The sequence below is a fragment of the Penicillium soppii genome (assembly GCF_028829465.1).
Source record: "Penicillium soppii strain IBT 18220 chromosome Unknown utg000005l, whole genome shotgun sequence".
Taxonomy (NCBI): Eukaryota; Fungi; Ascomycota; class Eurotiomycetes; order Eurotiales; family Aspergillaceae; genus Penicillium; species Penicillium soppii.
Window position 1 is genome coordinate 1002869 of NW_026643235.1, and position 17646 is coordinate 1020514.

General features: G+C 46.5%; 7 protein-coding genes across 7 annotated transcripts; 4 read left to right on the forward strand and 3 right to left on the reverse strand.

The window, feature by feature from the left end:
* Positions 1-125: 125 nt before the first annotated feature.
* N7529_005809 (glycoside hydrolase family 47 protein) lies at positions 126-1967 on the forward strand (the record flags this gene model as incomplete). The annotated part of the gene is made up of 1 exon (XM_057241336.1): positions 126-1967. The coding sequence occupies one exon, from the start codon at positions 126-128 to the stop codon at positions 1965-1967; it is 1842 nt and encodes a 613-aa protein (XP_057096695.1).
* A 749-nt stretch (positions 1968-2716) lies between these two features.
* Positions 2717-4487, forward strand: N7529_005810 (uncharacterized protein; the record flags this gene model as incomplete). The annotated part of the gene is made up of 3 exons (XM_057241337.1): positions 2717-3079; positions 3114-3209; positions 3261-4487. 3 exons carry the CDS (start codon positions 2717-2719, stop codon positions 4485-4487), a joined length of 1686 nt encoding a protein of 561 aa, XP_057096696.1.
* Positions 4488-5476: 989 nt separating this feature from the next.
* N7529_005811 (transferase family protein) lies at positions 5477-7045 on the forward strand (the record flags this gene model as incomplete). Its single annotated transcript, XM_057241338.1, has 1 exon — positions 5477-7045. The coding sequence occupies one exon, from the start codon at positions 5477-5479 to the stop codon at positions 7043-7045; it is 1569 nt and encodes a 522-aa protein (XP_057096697.1).
* A 113-nt stretch (positions 7046-7158) lies between these two features.
* Positions 7159-9232, reverse strand: N7529_005812 (phosphate transporter; the record flags this gene model as incomplete). Its single annotated transcript, XM_057241339.1, has 5 exons — positions 7159-7556; positions 7614-8539; positions 8602-8933; positions 9008-9115; positions 9170-9232. 5 exons carry the CDS (start codon positions 9230-9232, stop codon positions 7159-7161), a joined length of 1827 nt encoding a protein of 608 aa, XP_057096698.1.
* Positions 9233-9835: 603 nt separating this feature from the next.
* Positions 9836-10986, reverse strand: N7529_005813 (uncharacterized protein; the record flags this gene model as incomplete). Its single annotated transcript, XM_057241340.1, has 6 exons — positions 9836-9885; positions 9945-10070; positions 10137-10337; positions 10388-10540; positions 10603-10736; positions 10787-10986. The coding sequence occupies 6 exons, from the start codon at positions 10984-10986 to the stop codon at positions 9836-9838; spliced, it is 864 nt and encodes a 287-aa protein (XP_057096699.1).
* Positions 10987-13761: 2775 nt separating this feature from the next.
* Positions 13762-14604, forward strand: N7529_005814 (uncharacterized protein; the record flags this gene model as incomplete). The annotated part of the gene is made up of 1 exon (XM_057241341.1): positions 13762-14604. One exon carries the CDS (start codon positions 13762-13764, stop codon positions 14602-14604), a length of 843 nt encoding a protein of 280 aa, XP_057096700.1.
* Positions 14605-15763: 1159 nt separating this feature from the next.
* Positions 15764-16296, reverse strand: N7529_005815 (uncharacterized protein; the record flags this gene model as incomplete). The annotated part of the gene is made up of 3 exons (XM_057241342.1): positions 15764-15817; positions 15879-16112; positions 16168-16296. The coding sequence occupies 3 exons, from the start codon at positions 16294-16296 to the stop codon at positions 15764-15766; spliced, it is 417 nt and encodes a 138-aa protein (XP_057096701.1).
* Positions 16297-17646: the final 1350 nt, after the last annotated feature.

Below are 17646 nucleotides of genomic sequence, written 5' to 3' on the forward strand. Positions count from 1 at the left end.
TGTGTGTGGGAAACTTTGACCATGCCTGGGTAACCTTTGCTTTTCATAATTCTTCTTCACTAACAGCTTAGTGAACCACGAGATATATCGAAAATGCCAAGTCGAATCCTTATATCGAAATCGTCATGAGTCGGACCAGGCGTCAAATTATAAGCACCGTCCTCGGGGCTTTCCTGCTCTTTCTGCTGTACCATTACTACGCAAACACCAAGAACAATTCCCCGTCCAAAATATCCATATCACCAATATCCTCAGCACAGGATGAATCCACTCAGAATTCAAATGATCAAACCCAACCGCAATTCCTATGGAGAGACCTACCGGCGCGATACCCAGCCGCTGAACTACGGCAAGTGCCTGCCGAACTGCCTCAAGAACTACCGAACCTTCAACCAGCAGGCTCAAAGGCCTCTAAATTGGCACAACTGAAGCAAAGATCCCGACAATTAGCTGTGAAAGAGACATTTGAACGTTGTTGGAGGTCATACCAATCTCTTGCCTGGGCCGCAGACGGGCTTGCACCTCTCAGCGGTCATCCGACAAATGAACAGGGAGGCTGGGGCGCAATGCTGGTGGGAAATCTCGATACACTATGGATCATGGGAATGCATGAGGATTTCGAGAAAACCGTGGCCACGGTCGTACAGATCAATTTTCAAGCCACGGCTTCACCCGAAATCAACACTCATGATGTCAATATACGCCTGCTCGGAGGGTTGCTGTCGGCATATGACCTCAGTGCCGATGTAAGATTGTTGCAAAAGTGCATTGATGTGGGCGATATGCTCTACTCTGCGTTCGATACCCCCAACAGAATGCCCATAATTCACTGGGACCCACACAAGGCTGCTCGACAAGAAGAGCAGCTAGCAGAAGAAAACGTACTCGCTGCGGAAGTGGGCTCTTATGCACTGGAATTTATACGACTGTCGCAAATCACCGGTGATTCAAAATATTTTGACGCCATCCAACGAGTCATGGAACTGTTTGATCGTCAACAAGAATCTACCAAGCTTGCAGGCCTGTGGCCTGTTGTCATAAATGCCAGAGCAGAGCAGTTTGATGGTGACGTATTCACCTTAGGCGCTGAAGCAAACTCCTTATACAAGGTATTGCCACGAGCGTACGTGCTGCTCGGTGGCCAGATTCCAATGTATCGCAGGATTTATGAAAGGTACACCTTTGCTGCGGCCGGACACAATCTGTTTCGACCAATGAATCCCGATGAGAAGGATGTGCTCCTCTCTGGCACTGTTCGTGTTTTCATGACGCAGAATGGAAAGGCCCGGACACATCTAGAGTCGCAAGTACATTACCAATCGTGTTTCGCAGGAGGTATGTTTGCACTGGGAGGAGCGTTGTTTAAGATTCCAGCCCACAAGAAAATTGCAAATAAACTGGTCGATGGCTGTATCTGGGCTCACGAAGCCATGCCCTTGGGGATTATGCCCGAAGCCTTCGATACGGTTCCCTGCGCGTCGCAGACACATTGCCCATGGAATGAGTGGCACTGGAAACAAGAAGCCTGGAAAAAGGCCAATAGCCTGCAGCCTGAACCAATGCCAGATTTGAATATCGATACTTTCTTGAAAGATCACCGATTGCCTAAGGGCTTTATTGGCATACCTGACGCGACTGCTAAATTGCGACCGGATGTTATTGAGAGCATGTTTATTCTCTATCGCACAACTGAACGCGAAGACCTCCTTGACAAAGCGTGGATTATGTTCCAAGCACTGCAAAATGCCTCACGGACCGAGAATGGCAATGCGGCCATTGTTGATGTCACAGTTGAGGGTACACAGCCGATTCTTAGCGATTCGATGCACAACTTCTGGACCTCGGAGACCCTCAAATATTTCTATCTTATGTTTAGCTCCGCTGACATGATTAGTTTGGATGATTATGTGTTTAATGCTGGTGGGCACCCACTCAAACGCCCTCGGGTCTCATGGCAACGTTCATAAGAGGAAACCAAGTCTATATATATGTATTATTCTCAGCTCCGTTTTATCCGATGGACCCTCCAATTCGAGGAAAATGAATCGATTATCCAAAGTATATTGCATAAACCACATCGCAAAGTGATCATAGATGGTTAACCCATCGGATGAGGACCACCCGTGATTGCATATTTGAGATCTTTGACACAGGAAGTTGAGTATCCATAGATATATCGAATGGCATGAATATCACCAGACGAAAGGTTATTGGATCCAACCCGCAAGATGGCGAAGGCTTTATGGGCCTCTGTGAGGTCTTTTGATTGAAAACCACAGGCGCTTAAGTAGCACTGAGGGACATCCGTGATACTAGAAAATATGGAGTAATTTGTAAATTTATGGAGTTGTGGTGGAGCATAAAGAGCAAAAATGCCTTCTAGCACTCAAGTTTCACTCACATCTGTGGCACGCTCGATACTTATTCATATCAGACACCCAGGCTGAGCCGAAAATGCAGGACGACACATGCATATACATCTCATATGTAAGGGTGAGGTGTCGTCAAACCATTTGCTGGCCCTTCCTGCGGATGTGACTTATCTAGACCGCTTGTTTTGCATCAGGATTTCGCTGGTTTGAGTCAAATGATTCGATTATAAATACATTACCACCAGCCTGACAGTTGATATCCTAAAAGAGCGGTTGAAAGACTGGAACTGATCCTTACCCCGGATTTCTTTACCTTTTCCAACATCGCCCACTGACTTGCAGAGATGGCCATTCCCTACCCCCAGGGAGAATGCTTTTTTAAAAGAAGCTCGCTCACATCCGAAAAACCCGACCGCTTCAACGCCGAAAACCCTGCTCATTTCTACAGTACCCTGATTGTCGAAACTATTTGGAACAAAGAGGCCTATCACGGAGAGAAAAATTGCCAAGATCATTCTAATCCCCGGTCTGATCTCAAGGTCGTCTATGGTGGTGGGGGCTGGCAAACGCACTATGGAAATTGGTCCCATATTCCCTTCACGTACGGGAATTATGCGAAGCCCGAGACCGTCAACAGACGAATTCGGCATGAGTTGTGTACCTGGGGTTATCGGTTTAAGAAAAGAGAATGGGGCGATGCTTACGAGGTATACTTCCACATGCCCGAGTATCGTTTTCCAGGTAAAGAGAAGCCGTGCAACTGACTTCGATTCACAACAGGCCTGGTTCATGTTCGTTCCGATGCCTAAAAGGGAAGAGGAATGGATCTATATTGATGTAAGTTCGATTGTTATTTGCAGAAAGGGCAGGATAGCTAACCGCAATAAGCGACTGGCGACCATCCGTGCAATCTACATACCTGTTGCCCATCAATCCAGTGAACAATATCCCGACCTCTGCACCTACGTTCAATGTCGATTCATCTCCATGAAGCAAGTCACAATGGAATACCACAAGTCTACTGGAGAAGGAAAGGATCCATCCAAAGTCCAGACAACCATTGACTGTGACACCACACTCGGCCTCGATGTCCATGACAAGACAGCACTCGCTATCAACCCTGCAAAACTTGTGACCACATTGATCGTTCCGCGAGAGTTCCGAAAGCTTGACGCCTTCACCTCCAAGGCTGTCATATTGGTTGACTCTAGCTTGATCCCCACCGCGCCTCTCCAGCAGACATTGAGCAGTCAATGCATGGCAGACTGGGCTGTAGTCATGGGTGCCAATCAGGGTCTTTCTATAGAATGGAAAAAAGGAGACTACAAAGGGCACTGGTTCGTCAATTACTTCAAGAATGCTATGGCTTTTGCCATCGGGTACCTTCCTATAGCAGGACCATTCTTAGCTATTGGGTGGAGTGTTGCCTACACCGCGATCGCCCAGCCGGATGAGTTTTTAGATGAATTGCGGGAGCAGATTCCTTCGGTAGAACTCATTGAGGGGTTCGTGACCGAAATAAAAAAGATGGCACAAGATAGTGAGGGGGTCCTGAAAGACGGGATCGATGTGAAGAAACTCAGTGGTGTCGAGACGAAGATATCGAACGCCAGTCCCCTGGATGGTAAGAAAGACGAGGTACAGACAAAACCTGCCGCTGTAGTAGAGACGCCGACCGGTGAAGGTGAACAGGCCCCCACGGTTGAGGACGACGAGAAGTATCTCACGAAGGTGGATCGAGTTTCTCGAATGATCGGCAAGATGAAGTCAGGATCTATCTATGATGTTAAAAAGTGGTTCAATATGAGCTGCAAGAAATTGGAAAACTTGGGACTGCTGACGGAAGAGGTTTACAATCAACTTGAGTGCGCAAATGACCCTTTTTATGAACCCCCCGATGACGAGCGATGGGATGAAGAAGGAAACTACATTGAAGATTTACCAAGTGCGGATGAAAGATGGACCAAGATCGCGCGAGGTTTATTGGTTCAGATGCTTGAAAAGAGCCTCGACCAGGCCCTCAAGTTTGAGGTCTGGCCTGATGACAAGTATGGCATCGACAGGAACTTCATGAGACGAACTTCTGATAAATACATGAAGCCAAAAAAAGGCTGACAAGGTTTACGTACCTGTCGTGGGTGGTCACTCTGCATCTTCTAGGGTCCTCGGGTTCTTGGGCTCGAATTCCAATGCCGGCGACTCCAAAACCTACCATCACGTCTCTGTGGAGAGAGATACATCATACTGCGTAATGGAATTACCCCAACGAATTCACAGGTTAAAGTGGAAACAATCACAGGCCTTACCAGGCGAGGCTCAAAATTCACCGTTCAGGACGTTTTGGAACAATCTCAGTGAAGACAATCATGTATTTAACATACTCGTGGTAGCCTGTATCTCGCCAAAAGCGAGAGGTCAGTGTAAATGAATTCTACTACTATCAACAGTCCTACACATTTCCTTTACACGGGGTTTCTACCTTCCTTGTATTCGGGTTCCCTTTTGACAGGTCTTAGCAATGCAACAAGAAAATTGAACTTCTGCATGATTAGCGGGGCAAATACTCAGCCGAATATAGAGAGGTAAAGATCTTCTGTAGAGCTCTCAGACTTCTGTTGCTGGTGTGATATGATGTGATATGATGTTGTGAGGCATCATGTTTATGCCGATATTCGCACATGTAATTAATTCCCTGCCAATGGGCCTGGGTCTAAGCTGGCATGAGAAGCATTTACGTGTGTAAAACAGGTAGAATTCTATGATCTATCAACCCCACCCCGCGTACGTGCTCATACTTTCCATAGAACTCCAGCTTGCATCATGAAATTGTATTGGTTCATGTGGGGCTGCGAAAGAATTGATGTGAAAGTGGTGGTGAAGCCGATTTCGCTAGTGGTTGTAGAGCGACGTACAATAACTTTTTAAAAGACGTCTAGATTCGTTATCTAAGACAAATGTTTTGCCACGCTACCGGTCGGCTTCTTTTTTCGAACTAGCTGGACTTTTAGCGTGGCTTTGACAGGAAATGACACAACTCGACTAACAATTATAAAAGTTGATAAAATGATCAAGCTGGCTGGCTCAGAATATGAAGCAATAGCAGAATGACAACCATTGAGTCCACGAGGCTGTTCCCAGCCCAACAGCCCACACCGTCAACAGCACCTCTTTCCATCCTTGATGCAACCGTTGCGAGATTTGCACCTACAGGAGGCATTTGGATTTTCCAAAACCCGCTCAATTCGGATCAACAGATCTTGATCGACAAGCTCCGCAGTTCTTTCAGAGACACTTTGTCTAAGTTTCCTCAATGGGCCGGCCAACTTCAATGGGCTCCCGTCAACCCTGACGGGAACCACTCTGAGAGGTTCAATCGGCCCTTAGTCAAATACGGCACCGATGCTGACCCCGGTGTGGAATGGACAGTGATTGAACACCCCCTCCGAGCAGATGAGATTACACCCACAGCTGAGGAACGCGCTTCTTTGACCACTGGCTCTCGCCTTGGAGCTTGGAAGGGTGACGACTTCAATCAGAACCTCTTTATCTCCCCCAATCCATTGGCTCTAGCCAATCTGCGCGATTATATCGGTCTCCCTGGGATGCAAGTACAAATCACTTTCCTTGCTTGCGGAGGCTATGCCATTGGAGTGAAGCTAGCGCACTGTCTAGCAGATGCCCAAGCCTTGATGGTCTTCGTACACCTATGGGCAGCGACCAGCCAAAAGGAATTCGGCTCTGAGACCGAACCTCCAATAATGGGCGAACCAATCTTCAATCCAACGCTACTGGATAATTGCGCAGGAGGCGACATTGATAGCCGCGACCGCGACCGAGATCTTACGCAGACGGCGCGCAACTTACCCTTGCATCGCTATAGCTGGTGGGACACCGCCGACGAAGGCTATCCGCAGGTCTGCATCCCAACAACAGAAAACTCAAAGCCACCAGCCGAACACCTGGACCGCATGAAAGTCTCTCCGTCGACGCCAGCACCGTGGCCTTCATGGGACTTCTCCCGCCCAGTCAGTTATACGCTGTTACATTTCCCAGGCCCAGAGCTAGCCCGCTTCCAAGCTCTTGCCCGCGCTGATCCCAGTGGCCGAGCGGATATCTCCCGTCTTGACGCCCTCCTCGCGTATCTGTGGGCGTCAATTGTCCGAGCACGTGGGCAAGCTGATTCCTCGAGACCAGTTTATCTCGACTTGAGCCTCGGCGCTCGGGCTCGCGTATCTCCCGCTCTCCCTGATACGTTTATCGGCTCGCCGCTATTCTTGACGCATATCGGCGGACCCGGGTCCTCGACTTGTAGGGAGACGCTGGGTGAAACAGCTAGTCGAATTCGGGAGACGATGGATGAATTCACGCCGGATGCTATGCAGGCGATGCTTCACGACGCTGCTTTTGAGGTCTCGCCTCAAAGGCTGTGGCAGGGATTTTTGGGGACTCAACATACGCTTGTTACATCGTGGTTGAGACTGCGATTGTACGATGTTGATTTTGTTGGTGGATGTCGACCGCGATATGTGCATGCTGCAATGCCGAAGGTGGATGGGTGTGTTCAGGTCATGGATAGTGAGGTTGGTGATCGAGGCATGGATATCGCAATCTATCTCGATAAAGAGGCCATGGAGACATTGCTTGGAGATGGGTATTGTGAGGGTGAGATGTGAGATCAAAGTATCAAAAAGGGTATCTATTGGATTTATCCATCTTTTATCACAAAATATGATCAAGTCAAGCAGACAAGTAATAAAGTATACAAGAAAATATTATAAAGACGTGTTTAAGCACTCATGGAAAGCGCCCGGTGCCGTGATGTTCGTTTCCGAATATCGGCATCCCGACTTTTGCGTCCCATTCGCCCAAGAGCCATGCTCTCGAGCGTCTCAGGTTTACCGCCCCAAATTTTGCTTCGGCCATTACGCTTTTGTTGAATTGGCGGGATCCAGAAGTGTGTGACTGCTGCACCGAGAACCATGCAGGCACTGAAGACAATGAGTACAATGCCGTGTTTGCGGGTTGATTCGTTGCCCGGCCCAGCACCAAAGTGATAGTATGTTGAGAAGATCTGAACAAGAATAGAGCCCAGTTTACCACAACCAGCGCTGATGCCGTGACAAGTGGCGCGGTAGCGAGTTGGGAATATTTCGGCTGGAATCATGTACGTCGTGGCATTGGGACCTGACGAATATTAGCAACGAGCTTGATAGCAGATTACAGCTATCGAGAAAGACTCACCAAAGTTGAACAGAATTTGGCCAATGATGTATAACGCCACCACGGCCGGAGGGCCAGAATAGAGACAAATGAACATGGTTCCCAAGGCGATGAAGAGAGCGGCAAGTGCCAGGAACATGTATTTCTGAAGTGCCACACGATCCAGTTTATGGGCAAAGATAATGAGCAGAAGTCCGCCAACAAAGCTGCCAATGTTAAGGATAACCAATCCGTGCACAGAAGTATCCATGAACATCTGGAAGATGTTGGCATTTGGGCGATCGTCGGTCATCCAGCTTGGCGCTGCGGAAGATATATGGAGGGAACCCCATGTTTTAGCCAAGAACTGGGGACTCGAAAGGCCAATTCCGTAAAAGCCAAAGTCGAGCAAAAGCCATGCGAGAGAGCAACCCGCCAGACTCCGCCAGTTGCCTTCTGTCCAGAAATATCGAACAATATCGGTGCGCGCCAGGCGCCAGTGCGAGTTCAGTGTCGCTGGTGGCAGACGGGTGAGCTCTTCGTCATCATCGAAAATTGAACTAGTACTCGCAATAGAGGAGATTGGAGGCAACTGGATACCGCTTCCCGCACTGCATATAGTGCTGTTACCCCAACTTGATGAATTCACCATTCCATGGCTCTCGCTGAAGAGCGTGCTTGCATCGAATTCTGCAGTGACAGGGTCGTCCTCAATATCCACTAGATAACGAGGACTTTCTGGGATAGCGAAACGGAAGAGAGTAGCGATTGCGCCGGGGACGACTCCTATGCCAAGAACCCAGCGCCACATGATATCGACGGTTCGAGAAAGGTCTTCGTCGGGGGTACTGTTTCCCCGGGCTATTGCGATTACAACGACTGACACGATGTTACCCGCTATTTGACCGAGTGGTTGCATGAAGAACACACTGGCCATCATGCGGGCGCGGTGTTTGGTGGGGGCAAACCTAGGACTCATTGTCAGCCCCCTTCGCCAATTTACCCCATTTTCCAAAGTTCATAAACTCACTCAGATGTAATCACCGCACTTAATGGATAATCTGCACCAACTCCAATCCCGACACAGATTCTCCACCAGATAAGCCACCCAAAGACATTCATGCTACCATCCACGCCCGTCGAGGACATTACCACACCCAGCGTGGCTGTAATCAAAAGCACCAATTCGACACCATACATCTTCTTTCGTCCGTTTTTGTCCGCTAAGAATCCAAATGCGACTTGGCCCAGCAAGGTTCCTGCAAGTGTTGCGATGTTGATGCAGGTCAGGCGTAATGAAGAAATATCGTTTCTCCAGTAAACGTAAGAGATCATAGGGAGGGCCATATTACTGGCGAAGAGCTTTATAGAGTGTTAGCGGTGGTTTCTTGTCCAATAATTCTTTCCATCGAGGCGCTGGGAAATAGTCAACTCACTGTGTAACCATCGAGGAAGAACCCAAGACCAGCAACAAGAACGACAATCCATTGGAATCCCTGTCGGTCAATAGTTTCGTAAATCTGTCGCATGCGCACATATCGATCCTATCAAGTTATTAGCCTCACATGCCATTCAGTATATTACAAAGTGGACCATACTTGCTCATGATCAAAGTCCCGCGCTCGGTCGGTCTTGTACAACCGGGCGTGAAACTTGCCCATGATGAGTTTGAAGTGAAATATGGAATACAAAATTCAAGATTCAGACCATATTGGAATTTCATGTAGTTAACTAATATCTAATCACAAAGATCAGGAGATTAGAGCCGATGTGAAAAAACGTGACGAGGCAACCAATGGGACCACCACGTTGAGCCCGACGATCCCTGCACACGCTAACGCACTTAGCGGGCGGGAACGAGCCAAAGCTTGGGGTTGTACGCTCCACGTGCCGCCTTTGTGGTGCTTGGTTTGTCGACACCATTTTGTTAGGCTCATTTCCCGACAAAAGTTTATTAGAAACACTTTTTCTATCATCTATCCAATGGTTACAATTTACTTAGGTACGTCTAACAATACAACATAAAACCAATATATATTATGTATGGTGTGAAGCCATGTAATTTCCCAGTACCAGCCTCTCTCAGTTCAAATTGGGTTTGATCTATCCATTCCGTGCTCCTGTGGTATCATATTATGTACATATTATATGGCCCCCCGGGGCCGGGGCCCCATTGCCCCTCATGCAAGATTCATTATCGTAAAAAAGAGGGGTTTACTTGAATATTAAACCCAAGAGCCCCCAAAGACTAAAACACTCTAGTATTATCCAATTGTCAGATCGTATGACAACATCCGACAGAATTCTTTGCAGTCTAGAAGTGACAATAATAAGCGAAAGCTCCATATGACAGAAACTCGAATATGCACTGACCATCATCGTCAAGAAACTGAATCGTAAAATTCCTCATCTGAGACAGGATTTCGAAGTTCGGATTTAGATCCAGTGTGGCTGGCCGCCCAGGCTTCTTTGGCGGTTTGATACCCCCGATGCAGTTAACTGACCGAAACATTAGCAAATGTACTGGCGAAAACGGCCGAGCCCATGTGGAAAAGTGACACCCACGTGGGATGGAAACATATCGTTTGAGTTCCCTCCGCTGCGAATTAGCAAAGTAAAGAATCACCCGTTTGCCGTTATGGCCGCGCAAGATCCGGAGGTTTTGGCTAATGCACTCTTCTCCCCGACCTTTTGATTTGGCCTCGGCCATACCACCGATAAAGACCAATTTCGAGCAAAGTAATAATTCTTGAAATCGGACACAATCTGCGAGTGTAAGCAGTTGATAAATCTCCAGTCTTTTCTTGGTCACATACCATCCCAGTTCTCAAATTTATATGATAATTGCGTCATAAACACTGTGTGTGCGGTTTGGACGGTTTGTTGGTCCATGAAAGATACCCTTAGAGGGTAATCGTCGCCTGATTTGGGATGCTCCAGATGCGGCACTGGGAGCTTTGTATTTGAGACTATATATCATTCCAGAATCAGTATGTACCTTTAAATGAGTATATATCAAGATAGTACTCACACGCGTGAACAAAAGGTGTTTGCTGGCCAAGTCCGCCTCCAAGCTCCAAGCATTTTAACGCGCCCGTTGAGTCTTTACAAACATCGATGAAGGTGTATTTCAACTTGAACAATTGCCCATTTTTCACAAACGAACTAAAAGTAGGTCAGCACATTAGCCCCTAAGCAAGCTATCTAACACATACATTTGCACAGAAGGAGTCAGTACGAGCCGGACGACATCATCGTAAAATTGCCAGGATTGCTTCCTCGAGCTGGACCCCGGAGAGGTCGCAGGACTCGGGAACAGAATGCTGGTGGACGCAGACGACACCGTGGAGGTAGATACACTGCTTTGGCGCCTGTCTACCCATTCCTGGAAATCTTGAGGGGTGAATGAGTCCATCCCGACTCTTTAAGAGAAGTTTCAAGGTGGGACAGTGGCATGCGAAGAATGCGATCCAGGAAAAGATCGGCCAGGAACGAAGGTGGCATGTTCAACCATGGAATTATATCATAGAAAATAAAAACATTAAATAAATAATTACTCCGTTTCTATAACTGCATCCATGTCCCTGTGATAAGCGCAATAAAATAATGTGGAGAGTTGAGAGGGTGGAACGTGCTAAAATGGCTGGCTATCAGATCATCTCCGGGGGGTCCACTCTATCCATCGTTCTCTCCCATGTGGCTTTGTTAAATTCAATCTTTGGACTCAACTTTCTTTGTTGAGAATAATTGTGTTGCTTTTTCTTTGGAAATGATCATGACGTTCTCTACTCTGCAGTTTACCCGCATACAAGTGCTTTGACCCCAAAGAAGGCTACAGTTCTTTGTTGCTAAACATGGTAGGACCCTACAACCACCTGAATTCCTAGGTCTATACATGATCAACCCTCCTATAGTTTCTTAGAATTCATGGATGCTTCTCCCATGGTTTCTCGAATTTGAAATTAACCGGAAAATTCCCGAAGGTTCAAATAATGTTTCTGGAACTTGTTTGGAAATTCATGCCGATCAGCATCTCATGGTCATAGCTCCGATGCCTGCAGATGTCTGACGCGGGTCACATAACTCAGCCCTTAGTCAATTGATCAGATGTTAGCTCTGGGATTGCTGCTCCTAGCAGCAACAATGCCGAGGCCTTAATATAATGAGACTTTACAATAGTAAAGTCCGAATCCGCGGTAACCGTATTCCATCTAGCTCCATAAATCTCAAATCTAGACTTACACATTGTAGAAACTGTCTCTTCCAGCCCTCGACCGGCCAGCCCCATATCAGTGAGCACGGACATTTTCCTACTTGGTTGAACGGCATTTGGGGTCAATCACCGAACCACCATTGCGAAAGGGATCCTCCCAAGTGTACCGTATAGATGGAAATCTTTCTCGCGGACCCACTGCCCACATGGGTTACCTGTCGGGCTTCTACGGATCCATACGCTCTATAAAATTGACTAATTGGTAAAACGCGTGTCTGGATCAAATATATTTGAGCGCCACATGGAACAAGACCAAATACGGCTTGATTAAACATCACTTGACTCTTTGGTCGGAACTTCATGGTGGTGGTTCTGATGGATATAGCAGCGCTTGCTTGTTTGCGCATTCGCATGTTTGCTTATCCATTGTTGTCACACCTACCTAGCTATAGAAAGCAAGCTTTTTTCCTCAGAGATCTCAGAATACCATACCATCCTGCATCACTATCTCATATCACTATTCCACTCACATAGTAAGTTCACATCAGGTTCCGTCAACACAGTGGTGGTGCCTGAGGGATTTGCTCTTGTAGCATGCCAACGCCCACCACTTCTAAGGGCTGAACTTTTCAGAGAAAAACTTAAGTCGTCCTCTTTTCCGTTGAATCTCGAAGGTTCAACCAGTGGAGATATGAGCCAGTAGGGAGTAAGTGAAGTTTGAAAAGAAGAAATCAAATTGGCAGACGATGTCCATAGAGCATAGTGACAGAAGGGATGAGTTTAAAGCTCGGAGGTGGACGGCTGAAATCTTTCGAACTTGATGGAGTGATAGGAGAGCATTTACTTATTGATTGTTAAAGTATTGATAACTACAGTACGTCCAGAAACTGGTGCCACCATCTACACTCTTTGATTGGTTCTCAACCCCTAATGCAAAGGCTCATTACTTAATCTACATCAGGATAATTTCAGGGTGTTGATCCGTACCAGTATCAATGCATGGCGTCTCTCATTATGTGATTCTGTCTTGTAACCGGACTGAGGCTCTAAGGAGATCCCCATAGTAATGGTAATAGCCTTGGTTCTATCTTTTGGTCTGAGTCTTCTCCTGGAACTTCGACAGACCTAGGCGGAGAAGCAATAAGTTCCTCCCTAATCCATCCCCTCTCAGAATATTCAAAGGGCGGTTTGATGAAGTAGATCCCATAGCCTCTTAGTCCATGGATGAAAGAACATCTCAAAGTCTATCCCAAGATAAGCAGATTTTCCAGAGCAAGTTTAGATATTCTAAGGGATCAGACCAACATGCCAAAGACACGAAGGCTATTTCACGGCTTTCGTGACAATTATTGTATAAAGTGGGAGTACTGTATCCGGGGCCACATAATATAGATGTCTACTACTTGGAATGAATAACTTCAATCGCATAGCAAAAGTCTTCTAGGACTGTAGCAGTCTATTTTCCTGCCTACGTACTACATTGGTCCACAAAGACGAAACATGGCTCCTTAATTTGATTTCTATCAATGAGCCAGGCTCTCTAAGTCTTGCGTCAGTTTGAATGCTCCCAACGCTGGCATCGCTAGGACTGGGGAATATATGTAAAGTGCAGCTCCTTGTACTTGACTTTGACAGTCTGATGTTAGGAATCGCCAGACCACAAAATCTCGGAAATGTGATAAGACTGCAAAAACAGAGGAAGCCTGAGATATAACTATGTGCGATTATGAGAATCAGGCGATGTGATCATGAAGACTGGCTCCTAAGAACGGTTCCTCGGGTAAAAGAAACAGGCTATGATTCTTTAATGGGATTGAGAGACCTCATTCTTGTCTTCTTCTTTTTCTCTCGTTCTCTTTGTTCTTTCTGCTCTCACTTCATTTTCTCTTCATATCTTCATCCTCTTCACAGATAGGGCCATATTTTCTCGACCCTGTTGCGGCTCATCATCTACAATTTGGCTCTCAATCTGACATAATGGACAATAAATATACTTCCAACAATGATCTGGGCAAACCGGGACCATCCGTTTATCTAGACACAGGGCCGGGATCTCCTAATCCTGTTCGGGCTCGATGTCTGTTGCCCTCAACACAGGTTGCTCATTTCCAGCCTGGCCCTCCGTCGGATGATCAAATTCACTTTGGCCATCGTCACTATCAACATTCGCACGATGGGTTCACTCCATTTGGCGCGCCTCTGCCATATGTTCAACAACCATTTGGGCCTGGCTACTTTGCTTTTCGTCCACTTGATTCCGTTTTTTCTCCTGGTTATCAAACTCCTTCTCCTCCTTCATTCACATATCCGCAGCCACAGCTCAGCCCACCTCAGTTTGGCCAGATGTTCCCGTGTTTGGATCAAAAATTTTGGCGTCAATCGTTTGAGCCTCAGTATCAGCCTCAGTACCAGCCCACTGGCAACCGCTGGTTTAACCGGACTCTGCAAACGAACGACCTACAATTCCCCACGAACTCATATCTAGGTGATCCCGATGATCTCTACCAGACCTCGATGCGCGCTTGCCACATTGCTCACAGAAGATATATCAAATGGATTAACATAGCATATCACCCCGCAATATCACCCCGAGACTTCGTTCAAGAATGGATTTATGCGTTGAGGGAATTGCGAAGATTGTTCGGGCATTTCCACCTTCCGGATATATTCGCGTTCAATCAATTTCTCGCCGCAGTCTCTGCCAATCCAGGAACTCGCTCATGGGTGGACTCGCTACATACCCATGGACAACATTTTGCCTCAGTCAATCATGGAGCAAGTCTACTGCAATTTCTTGGAGTCAGAGGCCCGTCGTCTTAATTTTCCAAGGTCAACATGGGACATTGAGCAGTTTGACGCCCGCATCCCTCCTTTTGAAAGACTGCTTACCCATTATTGCCCATATCACCGCGTTCTCGTGACTCATTCTTTAGATGATTGCTCCCTGCACCCGAGTCGGAAGAAGTTCCCAAGGAATTCTTCGAATGAGAAAGGTAAAAAGAAGGGGAAATAGGGGATTTCCACAGGATACTGTCTCTTGTCTTCACTCGCACACTTGAATGCCTGAAAATGTCCGGTAAAGCCATGTTCCAAATTTGGTTGCACCGTTCTATTCAACGATGTGCATACCAACTACCGCCGAGGTTTTATTCCAACGCCACCGAGAGCAGACAACAAGCAGATGCCACAACGTTGGAACTAAAATCGGAGAATTTCGCAGCAGTTCCATGGTGGCGTCAAACAGCAGCCAGATCGGGGGACAAAAAAAAAAGCAAGGGGGAACCAAACGTGTTATTTTGAGTTGAAGATGATTTCCTTGTGTTTGCGACACTATCTTTGCCAGAACATCCGACTTCCTCGGGTTGTTTACGCCAAGCGGGGACTAGGAACGTAACTGCTAGTCTTTCAAAATGGGAAGCAAATAAATTTTAACATAAGATTCAAGATTACATCACCCTTGGGCACAAAGTGCCTCCAATAACTGTAAACGGTAGTATATCCTTTTGCTCTCCTCTCTGTCTGGAAGTTTGATTCTTCGACGAATTGGAGGACATCGCATAAATTATATACGGTACATATGCGAAACATATGCTAGCAATGAACAGTTCCGTACCCTTCCCTACACCCGCTGCCGATTATCATCGAAATACTCAGCTTGTAATATGGGAAGGAATCGTGATGATAATTGGCCGGCATATCATCTACACTATGAATTTGGTCCGTCAGCAGCTCTTTTTATATGACAATATGGATGCTGGACTCGAAGATACAATTACATTGGCGACGTAGATGCAATTTCAGAAACTTAATTACTATCGTAGATGCAGCCTCCAAATTCTTCCCAACAATACCAATTTAATCACATTGACATTTCCCAAATCAAAAATTCACAGACAAAAGGCCATTTACAGATAGAATAAAAAAACAATTTACGAACCTGGCGAAGTCCAGGTACCAGTTCTCATACCAGAAGCTGCATTTATACAACGACCACAGTCTGGTTGAGAGACTCCAAGAAGGCCTGAGGACCGGCCTGCAGTTGCACAATCAGTATCCTCTGGGTTTAGCAAAAGCGACAGAGACGGATAACTTACTCCAATCAAAGCGGCGTGAGCGACATTAATTTGGCCATTGCCCTTGGCAGCCGAAGCAGGAACAGTGACAGTGAAGTTCTCGTATGGGGGAAGGCTCGTCTCATGGTACACGGGCTTGAAAGGTCCATTATACAGGATAGTTCCCAGAATGTCCTCCGCGCTGCGGCAAGGTGTGGATGCACAGGAAGTGAAACCGATTACGACGCCGACTTCAACAGATGGGCTCAGAGAGTTCTGCACTAATTAGTCTAATGAATTCGGTTGTTATGCAGCCGGGATCAAAACTTACGGGACGCTGCACTTGCACGATAAGCTCTTCCCCAGCGGTGACCGTTTGGCCCTCAACGGGGACTCCGATATGGGCGTTCTGGGCGAGGGCCGACAGGGCGAAGAGGGCGAGTGAGAAGAAAGACTTCATTTTGAAAGAGGATTGGCAGATTAATAGAAGAGTGGTTGATAGTGAAGGAACAATTGAATTATGAGTTGAATCGTATAGTTATTGTATGAGAAAGTCATTGAGTCGGATGAGCTCGTGGTCTTTATATTAAAAATTAGCAGTACAGTTAGTTTTTCAGCCCCTAGAATTCTAAGAGGAGCGGACAAAGTTGATTCGCTGTGTCTCTGCAAGTCTCAGTAAATTGTAAAGCTAAGCCATGGATAGGCCTCCAACACTAAGGAGTATCGGGCAACCGAAGTGAAGATCCTGAAGATCCCTAAATTATTGTCGATTTACCTTGCATATTCTTGCATCTAGACATAAGCAAGCTGACTGAGTGTCACTTTAAACGGTTTCAGTCGGTAGTCATGAATTTCAATTTTGTCTAAATACCAGGGATGCTACAAGGGTTGCCGTTGAAAATCTGCTTGAATCTATATCGGTAAAATGCATCGTTCGAGTCATCTTGAAAAATGGGAGGCGTTTTTGAACAAAGTCCAACTACCACGATGGCTATGAATGACTACAGAATTGTTGGACAATAATTCATTGACTTAGTTCTCTTTTTAGAAGTTCTCTTTTTAGAATCAAAATGAAACTTACGTCAGTACCCCCAGGCGTCCAACCTTCGACCAATTACTGATTTTGGTAATTGTTTCGACAAAAGACAGGATGACAGGGCCCGTTATGGCGGGAAGTCCGAATGAGTAAGAATCAGAGCTAATTTTAGAATGTCTGGACTATCACTGAGAACTGCAACGTCATTTCAGGAATAACATGGAATTGATACAAAACGGATATTCCAGGTCATAGTTGACAGAGTGCAGGAGCTTTTCAACTCACCGACTCTTATGCCTGCAGCTGTACGTATCTAATAATAAATGCCTGCATAATCCCGTAGAAATATTTATATTCTAATCGTAAATTATGACCCGATGGTATATACCATACAAAAATCCTCTGGGTGCACAAAATGTTAGGATCAGCAATATACGCATGCCAAGTAGACTAAGATCGGGGATTAAGCCGTTTCCAGGGTTCGGCTGTGCCGAGGCCCCACCAATCGAGATCCAATCTTAACAATGCCCGCGACCTTAATTTGTCAGGTGATTTGCTTTCTGCCCTGCAACCTGTTCATCCTGCTCAATTTGGATGCCCGATAGATAATCGCCAAATACAAACGAGAGAGGCAAAAACAAGACCGAAATTCTATTGTATTTGCCACGACCCATGGGCGAATTGCCCCCGAACACCGCGAACATCCTTAAACCCTCTCTGGAATGAGGACAGAGAAGTCATCAAAGTGAGCCTTCAGGCCACGAAGCTCGTCCG